We start from the raw sequence: 20,968 nt of genomic DNA, 5'->3' as shown, positions 1-20,968 counted from the left end.
AAACAACCAAAAGTGTGATTTTTGGGGCTTGTGTGGAGTGGGAAGGGTTTGTGGGGATCATCGGAGGCTTTTGTCATAATGGGGATCAGGTTTGGTGGATCAGATGTGTGACCATATGTATAGAGGACATTTTTGCATATTCTACTGCAGATCCCACCACCCAGGGGCCAGGTGACCAATGGGATAATAATCCTAATTGGGGAACATGCTAACTCAATATGGAAATAATGTGCAAATAATTTCTAGTGATTCAGTAAGTCCCTATAAAACTATTTGTGCTAAAATTAATGCAATCCTCATTGCTTTTCCAGGGCTTAAGAAATCAATAGGGTTTTGTAGTTCAGTATTGACCCTGAGCTCTAGCACCCAATAAGGTGTGACTGGCGTGTGTGGAAATGTTGTAATCTTTGATGTTTTTAAATTTTATTTTAGGTCAATGGGATTTTGACTGAATTACCTTACTATTATGAAACAACAAAGATCATTGCCTACATCAGTGGGGGCCACGTGTTCGTCAAAACAGATTTTGATGTAACTGTGACCTTTGATGGAAACAGTTATGCCAGAGTGATTTTGCCAAGCACCTATGTTGGTGCAGTGAATGGTTTGTGTGGCAACAACAACCAAAACCCATTGGATGATTTCACAGTTGGAGAGGGAATGGTGGCCAAAACTGCAGATGAGTTTGGAAATCATTGGAAAGTGGGGGAAGTACCGGGATGCTCAAATGATTGTCCTGAGTGTCCTAAGTGCACTCAAAGGGAACTGGAGCCATATAGAAGTGAAAAGTACTGTGGGCTCCTTTCAAGTATTAATGGGCCTTTCAGTCGTTGCCATGCAGTGATAGATCCTAAACCTTATTTTGAGGACTGTGTTTTTGATACTTGCCAATATAAAGGTCACCAGACCTCCTACTGCAACAATATTGCATCCTATGTCTTTGAATGTCAGAGAAAAGGCGTCAACATCATAAACTGGAGGACACCATCCTTCTGCCGTAAGCTCCATACTTTGTTTAATAGGCATATACTCCATTGCAGTTTTCCTCAGTCACTCTTATACAATTGTTATTATCCAACCCAAATGAAGGACCCCTTTATGCCCTATCTCCATTGTGTTTCAGATCTTTATCGGCCCCCTCTACAAAAATTGTATAGTTAACTAGATTTACACATTTTAAACTTTAAGTTTGCAAAAACCCTGTTGCTTTAAGTTGCAAATTTGATTAAATTGCCTCATTAATCACATTATTCCAAACTCATTATAAAATAGCTTAAATGTTGAAAATACCCCTTCCACTGACATATATTACAGCCTGCCGGGTTCTACCTGCAGAATTTATTCATTTTACTTTTTTTGAGACTTTTTTCCCTTGATACATATTAGAAATATGAGTTCAGAAAATGCAAATTTGAACATTTTGGAATTTGCAACTTTCTACCAGCAAAAATTAGAATTTTAATACTTTTTCAAGTTAATTTTAAGTTGTATTTTTTTGTATGTTTGTTTGTAAAATCTTTGCATCTGAATTTGTTTTCCAGCAATGAGTTGCCCATCGTATAGTCACTATGAGCTTTGTGGAAACGGATGTCCCAGCACTTGCCATGGACTTACCTCTCCCCGATCCTGTGAAAAAACCTGCACGGAAGGATGTTACTGTGACAGTGGGTTCCTTCTCAGTGGAAAAGAATGTGTTCCTATTGCTCAATGCGGCTGTGTATTTAATGAAAAGTACTACAAATCAGGGGAAGAATTTTACCCTGACGGCCAGTGCCAGAAGAAATGCAAATGTAGCAATAATGGAGAAGTCATTTGCCAAAGCAATCAATGTGGACCTAATGAAGAGTGCAGTGTGGTTCAAGGGGTTCTAGGCTGTCATGCATCCCATTTTGGCCAATGCACAGCTTCAGGAGATCCCCACTATTTGACATTTGATGGTGTCCGGTATGACTTTCAGGGAACGTGCACCTACATACTAGTTCGAGTAGATACCAACAGTACAACTTTCTCTGTGACAGTCGATCATGAACCCTTTGGAAATAGAAATGTGGCCGTCACCAAGTCAGTCACTGTGGCTACTGGAGATCTTACCATTCGCTTGGAAAGAGGTGGCTTGGGGAGCATTGTGGTCAGTATGACATTCGTACTCAGGCTCTGTTTGACTTATTGTTGCTTTATCTATACTCTTTTCTTCATTCTGAAAGTGCATTGTGCTCCCACAATTTTTCCCTTCAGTCATAAATGCGTTCTTTAATGGTACAAAGGTTCAAAATTGGCTCTTTGCACTTCTTTATAGTTGCACTTGGCACCACTACTAGTTCCTCTTATTCAGGGGCGATCCTACCCAATTTTCTGCCTGAGACGGCCTTCATTTTTGCCGCCCCCCGCCTCCCCACAGCACTCACCTTCAGTGCCAGACGGGGGTCCACGTCGCTAGTGCAGAGAGCGCAATTTCACTCTCTGCACTAGAAGAGCCAAATATCCGGGTTTAAAAGCGGAAATTCGGCTCTTAGTTACCAGGAGCGGCATTTCTGCCACCCCTGGCAACCAGGGGGGTGCTGCCGCCTGAGGCGAGTTCCTCAACGCGCCTCATTTGCGGAGCACCCCTGCTCCTATTCTGAATTGACAACAGCTATGCCAATTAATATAGGGGTACCCTGGAGCAACCACCACCTGTGGACCAAGAGGTAATACCAGGGTTCCCTTTGCACCCTGAGTGGACATCACTCACATTCCAAACACTGAATATCAGGCCAACTGGTAATGTGCCAGATTTGCAACTGAATGCATGCACAGTTATGTGAATTTTAATGAATTGCCCTCAACATTTCCTTGCAACCAAAACAAAGCTGGAATTCTGGGAAAAAAAACACTGCCATTGTGGGGAAAAAACTTAATCAATACACTAATCATATTTTTTTTATGCATTATACTTGCATTTTTTCTGGAAAGAATTGAAATGTACTTGTTACATATTTTCTCACAGGTCAACAATGAAAGACACAACCTTCCTTATCGATCCACTGATGGTCAGGCCTGGCTCAACCAAGAGGGAAACAATGTGATTCTACAGAGCAAGATTGGTCTAAGACTTCTCTTTGATCGAATATACTTTGTTTCCGTCTGGGTTCCCAGCTCATTTGCTGGAATAACTCAAGGACTTTGTGGCAATTTTAACAGTAATATGTCGGATGACTTCCAGCTTCCCAATGGCAGCCTTGCTATATATCCAGATCACTTTGGTTCTTCCTGGGCTGTAGCCAAAGATGGATCAAGCTGCGGTGGTTGCTCAGCAGGGCAATGCCCAGTCTGCGATCCACTTCAGAAAAAACTGGCTAATTCACCTTCTAAGTGTGGACTTCTAGCAGATCCTAAGGGTCCATTCAGAGGCTGCCATGCATTACTGCCCCCTGGTGGGCACGTTGAGAACTGTGTCTATGATGTGTGTGCTGGCAATGGAGGCAAGGATGTTCTATGCATGAGCCTACAAGCCTATGCTGCAGAATGCCAGTCTATGGGAGCCCTACTTGGTACATGGAGGAACGCTACAAACTGCAGTAAGTTGCAAACTGTCTATAATATTACTGTCTATATCATAAAGTTAATTATAAGATGAACTTCCCCTTTAGAATAAAAACCTGTTTTCACTTCCTATTGAAGATGTATAAAATGTTTAGAGATGTTGGCTTAAAGATAGAGAACTTATAACCCTGCTTTTCTTTCTAAATTCGCTCATAGCCCTTGAGTGCCCTGTCAACAGCCATTATGAACTGTGCACCCGGACTTGTGATACGACTTGCTATGGCATCTCTGCACCCAGTTCTTGCACCGACAAATGCTTTGAGGGCTGTGAATGTGATGCCGGTTACGTCTTTGATGGGCACCGATGTGTGAGCCTCAATAACTGTGGCTGTGCCTACAAAGGAAGATATTTAAAGGTAAGAGTATTTTCTGACATTGACATGGGTTAAGACTTAGTTGACTTTCCCAAACAGTGTCATAGTAGGTGCCAAAATACATCAGTTCTACCTCCGCAAAACCCTCTCCAGGGAAAGGCAGCATCGATACCAGTATATCACCTTGCAGCAATTCCTTCCTTGCCCCTAAAACTGCCTGTATTGATTAGTGCTTTGCCCATCAGAATGGAATGTATAGGGACGCTGCAGCTGTGTGGCTCTGTAGCCGGTGCACCCAGCACCTTAAGTAGTGGAAGGTAGGGTGCAAAGAGATGAACAAAAATGGGACAATCCTGTCTCTGTTTAAGAGCACACAGACCAGCAAACACTACCATGAATACAATGCTGCCTGTGTTTGGTAGCACTGTATTCATTATGGGGGTGGTGTCTCAAGGTAGGTAGTAAGTACAGGGCTGGCATGTGCACTGAGCTTTGCACCTGACACGGGATCTGGCACAAGGTGAACAGTGAAGCCATTTGCCAAGTTTTAGTGGGATTTTTTTTTTTTTCATTCACATTTTCGCAATTTTTTTTCAGTGGCGGAATCTTAAAACATGAATTTGAATAAACTCAGATTTACATTTTTTTGCCTTGATTTTCTCCAATCGCTGCAATAATTTAAATTTTTGAATATATTCAGATTTGCAATTGTTTGCCTTGATTTTCTCCAATGGCTAAAATAATTCAAATTTAAATTTTTATAAATCTATCCCACACAGTTGGCAAGTGTTGAGCACATTGTAAATATTACAAAACTGTGTCTTGATCTAAAAAGGTGTACAAACTATTTTTGCCTGACCAAAACCAAAAGAGAAGTTGATCCTTTTAGTACATAACTATCTATGGATAGAAAAGGGTATCCTGAAACCATTTATCCAGAAAGCTCCACATTATTGGAAGGCCATCTCACATATTCTCAAATAATTCATATTTTAAAAAATGGTTCCCTTTTTTTCTATAGTAATAAAACAGTAGCTTGTACTTGATCCCAAAAAATATATAATTAATCCTTATTGGAGGCTCAACAATTCTATAGGGTGTAGTAAATGTTTAAATTCATTTTAGTAGACTTAAAGGGATCCTGTCATCGGAAAACATGTTTTTTCAAAACGCATCAGTTAATAGTGCTACTCCAGCAGAATTCTGCACTGAAATCCATTTCTCAAAAGAGCAAACAGATTTTTTTATATTCAATTTTGAAATCTGACATGGGGCTAGACATATTGTCAATGTCCCAGCTGCCCCTGGTCATGTGACTTGTGCCTGCACTTTAGGAGAGAAATGCTTTCTGGCAGGCTGCTGTTTTTCCTTCTCAATGTAACTGAATATGTCACAGTGGGACCTGGATTTTACTATTGAGTGTTGTTCTTAGATCTACCAGGCAGCTGTTATCTTGTGTTAGGGAGCTGCTATCTGGTTACCTTCCCATTGTTCTTTTGTTTGGCAGCTGGGGGGGAAAAGGGAGGGGGTGATATCACTCCAACTTGCAGTACAGCAGTAAAGAGTGATTGAAGTTTATCAGAGCTCAAATCACATGACTTGGGGCAGCTGGGAAATTGACAATATGTCTAGCCCCATGTCATATTTCAAAATTGAATATAAAAAAATCGGTTTTCTCTTTTGAGAAATGGATTTCAATGCAGAATTCTGCAGGAGTAGCACTATTAACTGATTCATTTTAAAAAAAATGTTTTTTCCCATGACAGTATCCCTTTAAGGTATGGAGATCCAAACCCCAGGTCAACAGCATTCTGGATAACAGGTCCCTTACATTTAATAAGCCAACACACACACAGGGCAAAGAAATTGTTACCAACTATCTCTTGACATGAATAACTTACTTTCGATGCCTCAAAAAATACTAACCTTGAAATTTCACTTGATTTCCACAGGCAGATGAATCCTTTATATCAGAGGGCTGCCAGCAGAATTGTACCTGTCAGGGAGGACTTGTATCTTGTACAGAATCAAACTGTTCGGCTAATGAGATTTGCCAGCTGAGAGATGGGCTGCGTGGTTGTTACTCACTGGATTCTGAATGTACCATAAGCCAACAACTTCATTTTACCACCTTTGATGGCGTCTCTGGTGCTTTCCCACAAGAGGGGGCATTTATTTTAGCCTCGTCTTGTAATCAGACAACGGATAAGAAGTTTATGGTGACAATGGTTGGAAGTAAATGCACTGGAGGCATTAAAAGAGGAACAGCACTGCATGTTTTCATACCCCAAGGGCTGATCACAGTGAATGGGAAGAGGGAATGCTGGGTAAGATGAACATTTCTGTCCTTGTCATTGTCTAACACAGGGTTTCCCAACCTTTAGAACCCGTGAGCAATATTCAGACCTAAAAGGTAGTGATGGGCGAATTTATTCGCCAGGCGCGAATTCGCGGCGAATTTGCCACCAGCGAATAAATTCGCGAAACGCCCGTGAAAATTCGCGTCAAAAATTCGCCGGCGTCAAAAATTTTTTTTCTGAAAAATGGACGGCGGCGTAAAAAACGGGCGCCGGCGTCAAAAAAACGGGCGCCGGCGTAGAAAAAACGGGCGCCAGCGTCAAAAACGAGACGCCGGCGCCGTTTGGCGAATTTTTTGCCGTGTTTTTCGGCGAAGCGAAACTCCGCAAATTCGCCCATCACTACTAAAAGGAGTTGGGGAGCAACACTAGCACTATCTGGGGTGCCAAATAAGGGCTGTGATTGGCCATTTAGTAGCCCCTATGTGGATTGTCAACCTAAATTAAGGCTCTGTTTGGCAGTTCACCTGGTCTTTATGCAACCAAAACTTGCCTCCAAGCAGGGAATACAAAAATAAGCACCTGCTTTGAGACCACTGGGAGCAACATCCAAGGGGTTGGAGTGCAACATGCTGCTCACGAGCTACTAGTTAGGGATCACTGGTCATACATAATACATACATAACCCTGTGAATGAACTGTGAAGTTTTAGGGAGTACCACTCTAAGGAGCAATCACTCACCACTAACATAGAAAGCTCCAAGAGCAGTTTTTAGCTGATGATGATGTTGGGTAACAATAGCAGGTCAAGGGCTGCACATTCCACAAAAACACATTGTAACTCATTTTCTTTTGCCATTTTTCTTTCCAGCTGAACGGATGGAAGGTGCAACCTCCAACTGTCATTGGAAATAATTCTGTGCAGGTTCTGGTTTCCAATGGCAAAGTGACAATTTCAATTGTTGACCACATCACAGTAGTTTTAGGTGAAGAAGGTGAAGTTACATTGATTGCTAAAGAGAAGATATCTGGAGAAATATGTGGAGCTTGTGGGAATTTTAATCGAGTTGCAATCGATGACCTAGTCCTAAATAATGGACACGCAGCAAGCAGCATGACTCATGCCATTCAGTCCTGGACAGCCAGTCACTTCTCAACATGGTAATTATCTTTTGACTTTACTTAATCAGGTCTTAAACCATTCAGCTGTACGTCCCTCATTGGGTGGCCTATCAATAGAATACTTTGATGAATTAAGCTTTGGTTCAGTCAAATTAGTGTTGATCAACCAAGCCTAGGTTCAAGTGATAATTAGTAATTCTCCATGTAAACCAAATCAAGATGTCCCAGGAACCCTTTCAATTTCTGCATGGTGTGATGGGATGATCCAGGACTGCATGAACCCAAACCTCTGCATAGCAAGTCAGATGATAAGTTGGATAGTATAATTTGGTCATTTTGGTTCAAATTGAATAGTACCTGACTAACCAGCCAGAGGTAGAATTGTGTGAAAGTTTGCCCAAGTGGGACCTGTTGTTTAAGCCATACATATTTAAGGATAAAAGATACATTATGAGTGGCACACTAAATCACTGTAAGGATATCACCTGGAAATAATAATGAAGAAAAAGGCATATTTGAGCACATCACTCATTTTTTGGGAAAAGTTTATTTAACAGAAAAGCATATCCCAATGCATTTTGGCTACAAGGGGCCATCATCGAGTAATTTTAATTTTTTTGCAGAACTGTTCCCATGACAATGGTCCCTTGTGGCCAAAACATATTGGGATATGCTTTTCTATTAAAAAAAAAACATATCAGAACATTTTATCCTGATATCCAGAATGCTTGGGACCTGGGGTTTTCTGGATAACGGATCTTTCTGAAATTTGGATCTTCATTCCTTAAGTCTACTAGAAAATCATGTAAACAATAAATAAACCCAATAGGCTGGTTTTGCTTCCAATAAGGATTAATTATATCTTAGTTGGGATCAAGTACAAGTTTTATTATTACACAGAAAAAGGTCATGGAATATCTATAGAAATAAGTCAAATCAATTGGACTTGCTGCTTTTTTTCTTGTCTTAAAGGATAAGTAAACCTTAAAAATAAGTGAATGTAAAATTGATGAGGCTGATATTCTAAGAACTCTTGCAATGTACATTCATTATTTATTTTTCTTTCATTCCAAGATATTAAAGGATACATGTACTGTTTTATATGAATGAATTTTGTTCCCACCAGTCTGACCACCAAGTAGTCAAGGAAATGGTCAGGAGAAAGAAAGAGGCTGCTCTGATGTTCTTCTGCTTAGGAATAAAATTAGAAACCTTTCTCAAATCTTTCCTAAGCAGAAGAACATCAGAGCAGCCTCTTTCTTTCTCCTGACCATTTCCTTGACTAATTTGTGGTCAGACTGGTGGGAAAATGACCAGCAGGTGGTGCTGCTGTAACAAAAATTCATATTAACAGTACATGTATCTTTTAATATCTTGGAATAAAAACAAAATAAATAATGAATGTACAAAAGTGCTTAAAATAGCACCCTCGTTAATTTAACATTCACTTGTTTTTAAGGTTTACTTATCCTTTAAACAAAAAAAAACACAGCAGGTCCAGTTGATTTGACTTATTTCCATAGATACACCATGACCTGGATTAAATGAGAATCTTCACAAACAAATAAAGGAAATGATTTTTAAACATTTGGATAAATGTGAGCTTTCTGGATAACGGTTTTCCGGATAACGGATCACCTACCTGTTGAACCTAGAACACTAGTGATGTGACCTCACCCCACCCCTCTCTGATATAATAATTATATCCCGCACTTTTCATGTTGTACCCTTCAGTTAACCCATCAGCACAACCTAAAAAAGAAATTCCAGTGATGGGTTTACACTGGGGCTTTTCCCAGTGACTCTCACTAAAAAAAATCCTCAAGTTCAAGATGCCAAAAAATAGGAAAATTGATTGTATATCTAATTATTTTATATAAAGTATGACAATGCAAAGATATCCAAAATTTCATAAAGCAATGGATAATTATGCTGACATAAATATGTTTTTCTTTTTAGCCCATCGTGAGATGTTTTGGTTCCAAACACAACGACTTTTTACTCAACTATATCTGAATATAAATTCCTAATTTTGATTAAATCTATTTTTTTTGTGTGTCTGAATGTATTAGTGGAACAGTGGAAACAAAAAAGGAAAGTTCTAGGATCCAAGGTCATTGCGGTACAAAAAGTTCATAAAATATATCTTTCAGCATGAGGACTAAGTAATGATGATTGAGGCGGATGAATATCTGAGCTTTGCCATGAACCTTACTCAGTCAATGATATGCGCAAGAGAACTTTTGGTTTATAAGTTGGTGTTGGTCTTTGTATTAATCAATACAGTATATTATATCACCAAGTATTGTAAATGTAACTAATTCAATGTATACAGTGCACTGTGTTTCGTGTAAAGGGTTTTTTTTATATATATAAGCATCTTCTCTTTTTATTGCAAGCAAAAAATGATCAATAACAGAAACACTGATGACGATGGAAAGGGGAAAGTGGTCTAACTGTGAATTTAACCAAAACTGCAGAGTATCAAAGGCTTATTTATATACATAGCATGATACAATGGCAATGGCACACACTCTTTCAAAGTTGTAAAGTCCAAAGAAAAATATATTAAAATCAATGTTTTTGTTGCTTACTCTGTCCCATCACATTGTTAAACTGTATGTCATCATGTTATATAAAATACATTTATATCAAATTTGTATTGTGTTAGTATAAAAAAACAGCACACCATAAAACTAATTTATTATTAACTCATTAATACAAGTCAGAACAAAATCTTTAAGTATGCAGACAGAACAGACCCAAAAATCAACATGGTTTATTAAAAAGATGGTGAGGTTGGGGTAAGTGGGGCATCTATCAAATTGAAAAATAAGCACTGGTTGATAATAGCAATATATATAAAGTTCTCAGGTCTCAAAAAAGTAAAACTCACCAATTGTGAGAAAGGAGCGGACCACCGTGTAGAGAAAAAAGAGCAGGCACTTCCAAAGACCAATCCTCCAGGCAGACTTTGTCAAATCATAAGTAGTTTATTTCATTACTCAAGGAAACAGCCTTACTCGTTTCATATCATTCAGATACTTAATAAGAGCCTATGATTAAGTATCTGAATGATATAAAACGCTTAATAGATTTATGATTTGACAAAGTCTGCCTGGAGGATTGGTCTTTGGAAGTGCCTGCTCTTTTTTCTCTAAGCGGGCATCTAGGCTGAAGTGGATGTGGTAAATCAAAAATGAGGCCTGACATGTTGGAATCGAAATGCCATAATTCTGTAGCCTCTCATAAATGAGTTACTAGACCAGTGATCCCCAACCAGTAGCTCGTGAGTAACATGTTGCTCTCCAACCCCTTGGATGTTGCTTCCCGGTGGCCTCAAAGCAGGTGCTTATTTTTGCATTCCAGTCTTGGAGGCAAGTTTTGGTTGTATAAAAACCAGGTGTACTACCAAAACAGAGCCTCCTGTAGGCTGACAGTCCTGTCATAGCCCTTATTTGGGACCCCAGCAACGCTAGGAAGAACTGAAAGAGCACAATGCACCATTGTCACAGGTCTCTCCTTTTGCATCCCATAGTGCACCTGCACTGCACTTGTTGTTTATAAATGACACCATGAGACAGGATCAAGTCATCTTCAGAGCTGAAAGAAAGGACTTAAAATTGACATCTGTTAGAAGCTGGATCTGGCTAAATGTCTTCTTGAAGCAAAAGTAGGACACTAAGGTCTCAATGGTCACTTGACAGGCAGACTAGGAACAAGCAAAATTATAGGCTATTGGGCAGGCTTGGCAGAGTATTAATAGTGTCTAAGTTCAGAACAGATAGGAAACATGCAATCATAACAGAGACTGATGTGAGATGGACAAGAATAAATAATACGACATACAGTGTAACACTGAATAACTACACCACATCATATTGAGCATCAGCCAGGAGACAAATCAACATGAGCTGTCTGAACTAATCAACATTTTTTGCCATGGTGGAAACACCCGAGGAACATATGCAATGAGATGTTATCTGTAATCTCATATAGACATATACAGTCTCATACCAGTCATAGATCATCGCAGTGAAATTCGTATACAATCTGATAAAGCGAATGTTTGTACTCTGGAGTTTTCTGATTCCTCAATTTCACGGGTCCCTGAGTCTGGTGTAGAGCCAGGGCTTTAACAACAATAGCTGTGTTATGTTTGCAATTCTTTTATCCTTCATCTTGCTAAGAAAAATAGTCTACTGGCACAAATATCTCAGCTACATGGGCAAATGACTGACACCTTAATCCTATCTGTTTAATCCCAACAAACATAAAACAGTGTATTTCTGCCTGTATAAGAAGTATGTGGAATAGGGCAAATGTACAATAGCTTTAGTGACATAAACATTAGGCGGCATTTACTATGAGCAAAACATGGTGTTCAAATCCATGTGTATTTGACCTTTATTTGCCACTTGACATATGTCAGTTGAAAAGGACGGGGCTGTCTCACACAAAAGTGGTTATTCATGAGTTAAACAGGGCAAACATGGAAACTGGAGCTCCTCCGTGTTTAGTCCTTGTGAGTTACATAATTATATTCCAAGTGCACAGGTAATCTCCCTAAATAATGGACTGCTGCTAACGGAGACTGTAGATCTAAGTGAGTAATAGAGATCACTGACCTTGAGCTAATTCAAAGAGAGACGAGGGCTAATTTACCCAAAATTCAATATTATTTCCCATTATACAAAAAATAGAGGGGATTAATCAATGAACATTCCTAGTCCCCTGTCTCATAAGTAATCTAGTATATATGCAAGTGCATTTATTTACAAAGCAAAACGAAATCACAGCACCATCCAAATTGTATATAATCTTTTTTTTCAAGGGCCACACAGGCCTGAAATGTTGTTCGTTTGAGATCCAAGCCTGAAATCCAATAAAGGCTTTTTAAAGGGGACCCGTCACCCAAAAAAATTATTCAAAATCCTATTTTATCACATTAGTCAAGCAAAATGAACTTTAATTACACGATATAAATTATTTGAATCTTGTTTCCTTCAGTCTGGGAATTCATAATTATAACAAGCAGGCAGCAGCCATTTTGTGGACACTGTTGTTAAGACGCGTCTTGTATCATCTCAGAATCTTGTTTGTGCACCAGAATGGGACCCGATGTCCATTTCTATACACTGGCTACACAATTAAATGTTAAAGAGAACGGGGGAATGTGGGGAGAGCTGTGACATGTAGGAAGTGCTGAATGGAAAGTGAAAGTAATTGCCTAAGGCATAGAGGAGGGGCAGACAATATTTGATTGACAGCTGAGATTTTTAAATGAGCTTACAACGGGCATGAATGCTTTAATAAAAAGTAGAAATTAGATTTCATGTTTAATTTGAAAAGGACTTTTATTATACAGATTTTTGTGTCTGGGTGACAGGTCCACTTTAAAGATTATATACAATTTGGATGGTGCTGTGATTTCGTTTTGCATTGCTTATCCAGTTGGAGTGGACAACCTTGCACGTGCACCTGTCTGACGAGTTTGTGGTTTGCTGACCAATTGTTCCAGTCATTTATTTACAGACAGGAGTTTGAGTTACAAAGTTATGATCATAAAATATGGTGGTCCCTAACTATTTACTTCCTTTCATAGTATTCAAAGGCTGGCACCTCTCTGCATGGTAGCATTTCTTGGGGTAAGTCTCTTCTGACCTGGGTATTGTTTTCAGACAGAGGGCTTAGTTCTCCCACGCCATTAGCTTTACAAAGAAACACATAGCCAAGACCACAGCATTGGTTCCACAGGCTTTCCCGCTTGCGTCTTTTAAGAGACCAACACCCATTTTTATAGGCATAAGCAGGGCCACCATTAGAAATCACGGGGCCACGTACAAAAACATTACAACAACCCTAAGCCCCACCGCAGATCCCACCCACACCAAAGTTAAAAGATCGCACAGACATCAGACTTAAAATAGGTAAACCCCCCAACACACAAGTTATACAAAGTCCTTGATGGTCAGGGCCCCCTATAAGTTAAAAAAAATAATTGGTGACCAGGGCCCCCTATAAGTTAAAAATAAACATTGGCGCAAAGGCCCCCCATAAAAGTTTTTTGTTTTTTTTTTAAAGATTTTTTTTTTTTAAAAATCATTGGTGGTCAGGGCTCCCCATAACTTAAAAACAAATGTTGGCCCCAGGGCCCCCCATAAAAAAATTTAAAAATATATTGGCACCAGGGCCCTACTTACAAATTAAAAAAAACTTTGGGGCCCCAGAAAAATTAAAAAAAAAAAACATTGGTGGCAGGGGCCTATAGAGTATTAAAAAAATACATTGGTGGCTAGCGGTCTAAATAATAAAAAAAAAAACACACATTGGTGTTCAGTAAAAATTAACTTGTGGCTTTAGGACTTCAACTTCAGCTCCTTTCGTGACTTCATGTCTTTTCGCGGCTTCAGGACTTCGACTCTTTTCGTGACTTCGGGTCTTTTTATGGATTTGGGACTTCCGCAGTTCGGGACTTCGGTGTTTCGGGTCTTCAGGACTTCAACGGTTCAGGACTTCGGAAGAGGCAACACGGCATTGGCACTGTCATTTTGAAAAGTGCAGCACAGCCGGCACCCCCTGGCCTGGTCCAGGAGTACCCCCTGATGGTGGCCCTTAGCATAAGACCACCATTCATAGGGATGAGTGGGGGGATGCTACAACCACATGGAAGCTTGGCCTGCAGCAGCCCTACTCACCTACTTTATAAAAAGCTTCTAAAAAGTACCAGAAAATGGATGGGCCATACTGACATGGAGTTCATCTATGGATCACAAAAAGTATGAACCAGTCTTCCCTTTACCTAGACAACCTCCATGTCAGTACTTACTGATCTGTCGCCGAAAAATTTGTGAAACAGCGAAAAATTTGCAAAACACATTGAAGTTAATGATTGTCAAAATAATTTGGACGCGTGACAATTTTGACACGAGCAACAATTTTGTTACATGCTACTTTTTAACACCGACCCTATGCTAACTGCCACCTCCCTCGTCCATCCAGAAAATTAAAGGGGTCACATACGCCACTGGACGGCAGGCTGGAAGGGCACATACATGGGGGACAAGCACTTGCCACCAACAGCTCGAACAGCAATAGAGGAAGGCAACTGAAAATCAAGCAGATATGGCATACCAACAATTGTAAACCAGTGCCCTACCTGATCGATCCAGGATCTGAAACACTGAAGCCTACTGGCTATGTGTTAATGTGCTGGGGAACAAAAAGGCTCCTGGGCCAAAAACCCCAGTACCTAGGGTGCATTATGGGCAGGCCTAATGCTTTCCCAAAGTTAAAATGAAAATAATATCTGTGAAGCCAGTCTGCCGAATTTCTGTTGATATGTGTTGCTAGAGTGAATCAAATACTTGTTTTCCAACCCTTCTGTCTTTCACTTACAAAAGCTTCCAGCACCCTACTAATTCAGAGTACATCGGAGATGACTTTACCACTTTATGGTCAATGTGAATTTATTGCTAACATGGCCATGAAGAATAAATGCCTCATTAAGCAGTTGGCACTAATCTTATTTCTGTATATCAGCTGAGTGATCAGATACAATAGGTCCCTGAGGATGCCCAAAGTCACCCCGCACTTTGATTTACTACAGTAGCTTTTGATGAAAAAATAAAAGGTTCATTTCTCATCTCCAGGGTTTAATCATCAGTAAAACAATTAAATAGTTAAATAAACTTGAAAATGTACTTAAAGCAAAGATAACATTTTGTTGTGGTTTTTATTTGCCAAATTCAGTCAGTTGAGTCTTATGCCATATACAGCAGATTCATTGGTCTAAACCAAACATTATTAACAAAATTAACAAAAAGTTTCAACTGCAAAATTTTCCCAGAGCCGTAATTCATATCAACCAATTATTTACAGGTTTAGCAGCTATAAAGTAGAATATATTGTTTTATTGGTGCATCCTGGTACAATATAAGAAGCCTTGATGTCTCTATACTAAACAACACTACTCATCACTGTGAATAGATTTTAGAGTTCTGCAGTATGGCAGGTTTTGACGTGGTGTTTGAAGACGGTTTGGTAGATTGACTAGATGTAATTTACCTAACATAAATATTTGTAGAGGTCAAAAACAAGTACTGTACACATTTCTCATTGGAACAGGTCGAAGTTGGACACTATCAAAGTAGATATGTCCATGTAACACTACCCTAAGCCCCATGCGTAGTGTCATTTCTCATCAGCAAAAACCTAAAAATGGCAGATGCATGGAGAGGGTTACTGTCTCATCTCCTTTCTTTCCTCTACAGAAATAGGAGCAAGTAGCACTTATTTCATATATAATATGTAGAAGAAATGGTAAAAAAGTTTATCTGGACTATTGCAAATCTGCAAGTGCTGGTGCTCCAAAATATTCACAATAGGAGTTTGCATATTGACACAATTCCTATAGTACTTGCATTAAAACCGGCTTCTACACTTGCACATGGTTGCCATTTGGTCCATCTTTCCTCTTCTGATGAATGGTGCACAGCTATGCCTACTGATGCTGGGGAACCCAACACATTGCAGTGGCTCCAGTGTTCTCACAATGGGTTGTGTTAGTAGACACAGCAGACTTGTTCCTAGCGAATAAGATGCTCTGGAAGTGAGGCAACCACAAATCTAAAAATGCAAGATACAGTTTGTACCTGATGGGGCTCATTTTCAGTAGATGCAATTTAGACCATGGCCATAGTTATGGTGGAATTATGGGGGCAAGGCTGTAAAATGGTTAAAAAATGGCTCTTTGTGTCCAAAATTGCACATGGCTTACTTTACTTGCATTAGCAAATGGCCTTTATTTTTCCACCTTCAGGGAAGGGTCACTTGAGCATGTTCTAAATGATGTTCCAATATTAGATATACTGTATTCTGTTCTTTATCGATTTAAATTTTTTATCAGTCACATAGGGTACATTCCTGAGTTAATTGCACAAAATAAAGTGCAGAGACTCTGCAGTTCACTGCCTTTGCCGATATTAAAATCTGTTCTCCTTCAGATAAATCGCAATACAGTCTTTTGTTTGTAGGAAGAAAACTAGCCCAATAAGCTCAGGGATAGACAACAAAAAAATAGTAATATATAGTGTAGTAATTTTTTGATAGAGTTACACCTCTTTGTGCAATTACTAGGGAGTGTGTTCTTTTTCTTCCACCAGAGGGTTTAGATGCCCTTTAAATGTTTGTGTTTTTTTAGAAATATATGTGACCACCTCCTATGTGTAAGTAATGGATACTCAACGTTTAATTTCATCACTAGCATAAAAGTGCAGTTGCTCCTCCAATGTAAGGCATCACTCGGTTTCTAAAAAGGATGTGTTTTGCGCCAATACGGAACCAGCCCATGAGTCGGCTGTGCAGGCGCGGCAGAGCGAGTTGCAGAGCCTGAGTTAGCAGGTGCCTATATTTCCTTATCTCTAGTTCCAATATTCTACTGAATCTGGTAAAAAGAATACACACTCAATTGAACATGAGTCTAGAGTCGGCCACAGGAATACTAGAAAACTAGGGACAAGAGCACTAGCAACAACCAGGAAGTGAGGCAGGAGAATGGTTTAAATGGAGTGCACCCAGTCCTGGGTGACTGGCTCTAAATAGCCAATAGGGCTGCTGGGACACAGTAGGAAAGAGAGGTGGAAAGTCCACATTCACCAGGGATCTTCATTGTTGTCCTCCTTGCTCATAGATAAGGAAGAGTAACATATAACCAGGAGATTTCTGGTCTGAATCCCAGCAGAGCCCTACACTTGGATTCAGGTATGTTGTGATGAGAAACATCATGACTACCATACTAGATGACTATTGTAATCTCTTTGTTCCTATAAACTATTTATTTGTTTAATATCCTAACAAGAAGATGTGGCAAAAATAGGAGATAAGTCACTGAAAACATATGCAACAATATACCCCTGTATTAATTTAAGTTTAATTTTACCTTTAAAACAATATACAATAATAATGGCAAATATAGAGCTCGCACTTGAAAATTCTGTAATTTGCTACATACTCCCTGGTAGTTCTCACATTTTGTTTTCTTTCATTAATTTCTTGTATCATACCAGTTATTGTAGCTTCAAGCTCTGATGAAGATCAGGTCATACAACAATAGTCTCATTCATTATATATAGGTCTCTTTAGACCAAAAGATTCCCTAACAAACTGAACCTGATGCGTGAGAGTGGGGGTTGGCATCATTAAATATATGCTTTGATCTTTCATTCCTTCTAAACTTCTCAAGGGTCTAAAACTCTTTGCAATTGGCTGGTGAAATTTAGGCAAGTCTTTATATAGCACAACAATGTTCAAAGTAAGTTTCATTTTGGGGAAGGTACCTGATGATGGTAAGTTTTACTGACATAGCCAAGACTGAATGCTTAGATGAAAATATTTGATAAAACTTAAGTAGACATGTCCATTGTAAATATCTTTTTATTCTTTTGCCACCAATGACAACATGGAATGGAGATGTAGCACATGTAATCTAATAGCAATTACAACGTCTAGCAGTCAACCTTTTGTTTGCTTTTATACAGGCGACCAGTAAATCCTACTTGCTGCTTCTCTGTTCTAGGTCATGACAAATGTTTTTCACTATATTACCCATGTGTATTGTCTTTAGGATCTTGACTTTATATTTTTGAGGACTAAAATACAGGTAGCAGTTCTTAGGCGGATATTTTTTGGCATGTAAGAAATTGTCACGTATGGCAAACCCAAACCCCAGGGAGTGACTGGATTCCTGTCTAGTTGTGCTCTTCTGTCTTTAACAGCCACCTTTGGCTTTGGGCCTGGCCCTCAACTACTCGGTTGCCACCAGAACTTACTGCATGAGAATCCCATAACTCCCACAGGGGCAAACAAGGGCGCAGAACGTACAATCAGGGAAGGAGTCCGTAAGGGAGAAGCTGGAAGTAGTCAGACAGGTCAGTTCAGAACCAGATAACCAGAATTGTGACCCATACTCAAGGTCAAGAACAAGCCGGGGTCAGAACCAGGAAGTCACACAGGAGACAGGAACATGTACAGGAGTATAAGAAACAGCAATCACAAGGAACAGAGCACCTAGAACAAAGCACGCTTGACCTATAACAGGCAGTGAGTCAATGCAGAGCAGGGGTTATCTAGGAAGACTATTAAACGTTTAAATATGTAAGATACCCCATAATTGGGCCCTGGAATAGATGCTGGATATCAGCAGGATCACTACTGGTTTAGTGGAAAAAAAAGCCCTAAGTCATCTCAGGTAGGAGAAGAGCCTAAAACATTTAAGCATTGCAAGTGTAGACACTCCAGAAATTATTGACCTGTAAATCCTATCATCTCTCTATGGGGCATGTTTACGAACATATAAATATCTCCACAGATTTCCGGAGATGTTGCCCATGGCAACCAATCAGCAATTAGATTTAAACAGTCACCTAACCAAAGCAAAGATCTGATTGGTTGCTATGGGCAACATCTCCGGAAATCTCAAGAGATATTTAACCCCTTAGTCAACTGATGTTTCACCTATCATAAAGATTCCTACTGCACATTTGGTAGATATCATTTCTTAATACTAGGCAAGGAGGGTTTACTGTGTTTGTATACTGAATATCAAGACCAAAAGCAGTCAGGATACCAATGAGAGACAAGGAAAAAAAATATGAGTGACCAAAAAGAGAAAACAATCCCTCCATCGATGAATGAATAAATAAAAATATAGTAGGCAGAATTTTCCGTTTCAGAATGCTATATAAATTTGCTCCTTTATCAATATATTAGCCAGTGTCATTTATTGACTTTCACATATCTTTCTCAAATTTTGATTGAAGGGTATTCCTCTCGAAAATGACATCCTCCATCATCTTCCAACTGTTGCTCAGCTTGAGTCTGTTGTGTGGTGAGTTCATGAGATCTTGACTTTTTATGTATTTCATTTTCTGTAGTAGCAGTGCTTAGATACTTGTTTTTTAAACTGTATAAATTACTTTTTCTTTATGTTTATACCTAACTTAATTTAAGAGCAGAGCACAGAGTGTAAAAAACACAAAGCCTGTGCTTAGGCTTTCCTGGCTTTTGGCAGTGCTGTAAACTGGAGCTAGCACTCTCTTTTATGGCTTACCACTGGTGGGGGGACACTTTGTAAAGCAAATATAAACTGTACTTATAATTATAAGTTGTAACCCATAGCAACCAATCAGACACTTATTAGATGTAAGGTAAAATAAGTTCAAAAACACCAGGGGGCACATTTACTTAGTGAAGGAATAGAATAAAAAAAACGTTGAATTTTGAATGATTTTTTTGGCTACTTCGACCATCAAATTGGCTACTTCGACTTTCGACTTCAAATCGAACGATTCAAACTAAAATCGTTCGACTATTCGACCATTCGACCATTCGATAGTCAAAGTACTGTATCTTTAAAAAAAACTTTGACCCCCTACTTCGCCAATAAAACCTACCGAACCTCAATGTTAGCCTAGGGGGAAGGTCCCCATAGGCTTTCTAAGCTTTTTTTGATCCAAGGAATTTCGTTAGATCGATGGATTAAAATCCTTTGAATCGTTCGATCGAACGATTATTCCTTCGATCATTCGATCGAACGAATAGCGCTAAATCCTTCGAGTTTTTTTTAAAAGACAGTACTTCGACTAACAAATGGTCGAATAGTCGAGCGAATTTTAGTTCGAATCGTTCGAAGTCGTAGTCGAAGGTCGAAGTAGCCAATTTGATGGTCGAAGTAGCTAAAAAAATATTTCAAAATTCAAAGTATTTTTCATTCTAATCCTTCACTCGAGCTAAGTAAATGTGCCCCTTAATAAATGTAAAATGTTTAGAGTTTTACAGAAATATAGAAAAAACACAGATTTTAAGAGGTTTGTGGAAAAAATAAAAATTTGATAGCTAATAAATAGGCCACTTAAGAGGGAATGCACTATGCTTCGTTACTGCAAAAACATTTTCGCAAAGATGCTTGTGTCCATGAGCGACCATGTTTAAAGGAGAAGTAAACCCAGTCAGTGCAAAAACCCTCCCCCTCCCCTGTGTTGCTTCCCCTCCCTCCTCCCCCCTGGCCTACCCGTCCCACTGGGCAAATGCCCCTAACTTGTTACTTACCCTTCTGCGCAGGTCCAGTCTATGGAGTTCACCAACGCCATCTTCTTCCACGCGATCTTCTTCCTGCTTTGACCGGCGCATGCGCAGTAGGAGCCTGCGTCAAAAGTCACGAAGGAAATCGGAAAACTCTGTGACTTTTGGTGCATGGGCAGTAGATCCGTACCAGCGAAATGCTCCTTCTGCACATGCGCCAAAACGCCGTTCACAGCAGGAAGAAGATGGCGTGGAAGAAGATGGCGTCTGTGAACTCCGTGGACTGGACCTGCGCAGAAGGGTAAGTAACAAGTTAGGGGCATTTGCCCAGCGGGACGGGTAGGCCAGGGGGGAGGGGAAGCAACACAGGGTAGGGTTTTTGTGCCGACTGGGTTTCCTTCTCCTTTAAGCCATTTTTGACTGATTAAGACCACGACTCCCTCGCAGCTTGTGACCAAACTGCTTTTGCGAACGTTCACAGGGCATGTAATAATGTTTCATAATCGCAAATAATTTTTTGCGACAAAATATTTGACGAAACTCCAGAGCAAGTGTTAAAGGTTCCCAATGCTC

General features: G+C 39.6%; 1 protein-coding gene across 2 annotated transcripts in view; it reads left to right on the top strand.

Annotated features, from left to right (window-relative positions):
• Positions 1–9,908, top strand: part of LOC121395681 (IgGFc-binding protein-like) — a 37,609-nt gene extending 27,701 nt beyond the window's left edge. For both annotated transcript variants that reach the window (XM_041569816.1, XM_041569815.1), the window contains exons 24-30: positions 433–997; positions 1,542–2,128; positions 2,987–3,557; positions 3,739–3,938; positions 5,849–6,223; positions 7,065–7,354; positions 9,275–9,908. In XM_041569816.1, coding sequence (XP_041425750.1) covers positions 433–997; positions 1,542–2,128; positions 2,987–3,557; positions 3,739–3,938; positions 5,849–6,223; positions 7,065–7,354; positions 9,275–9,284 — 2,598 coding nt within the window. In that variant the 3' untranslated portion in view covers positions 9,285–9,908. The remainder of the gene's footprint in view (positions 1–432; positions 998–1,541; positions 2,129–2,986; positions 3,558–3,738; positions 3,939–5,848; positions 6,224–7,064; positions 7,355–9,274) is intronic.
• Positions 9,909–20,968: the final 11,060 nt, after the last annotated feature.

The sequence above is a fragment of the Xenopus laevis genome, chromosome 7L (assembly GCF_017654675.1).
Source record: "Xenopus laevis strain J_2021 chromosome 7L, Xenopus_laevis_v10.1, whole genome shotgun sequence".
In the NCBI taxonomy this organism is placed as follows: Eukaryota; Metazoa; Chordata; class Amphibia; order Anura; family Pipidae; genus Xenopus; species Xenopus laevis.
Note: the sequence above shows the minus strand (reverse complement) of the source record. Positions and strands in the feature narration are given on the sequence as shown.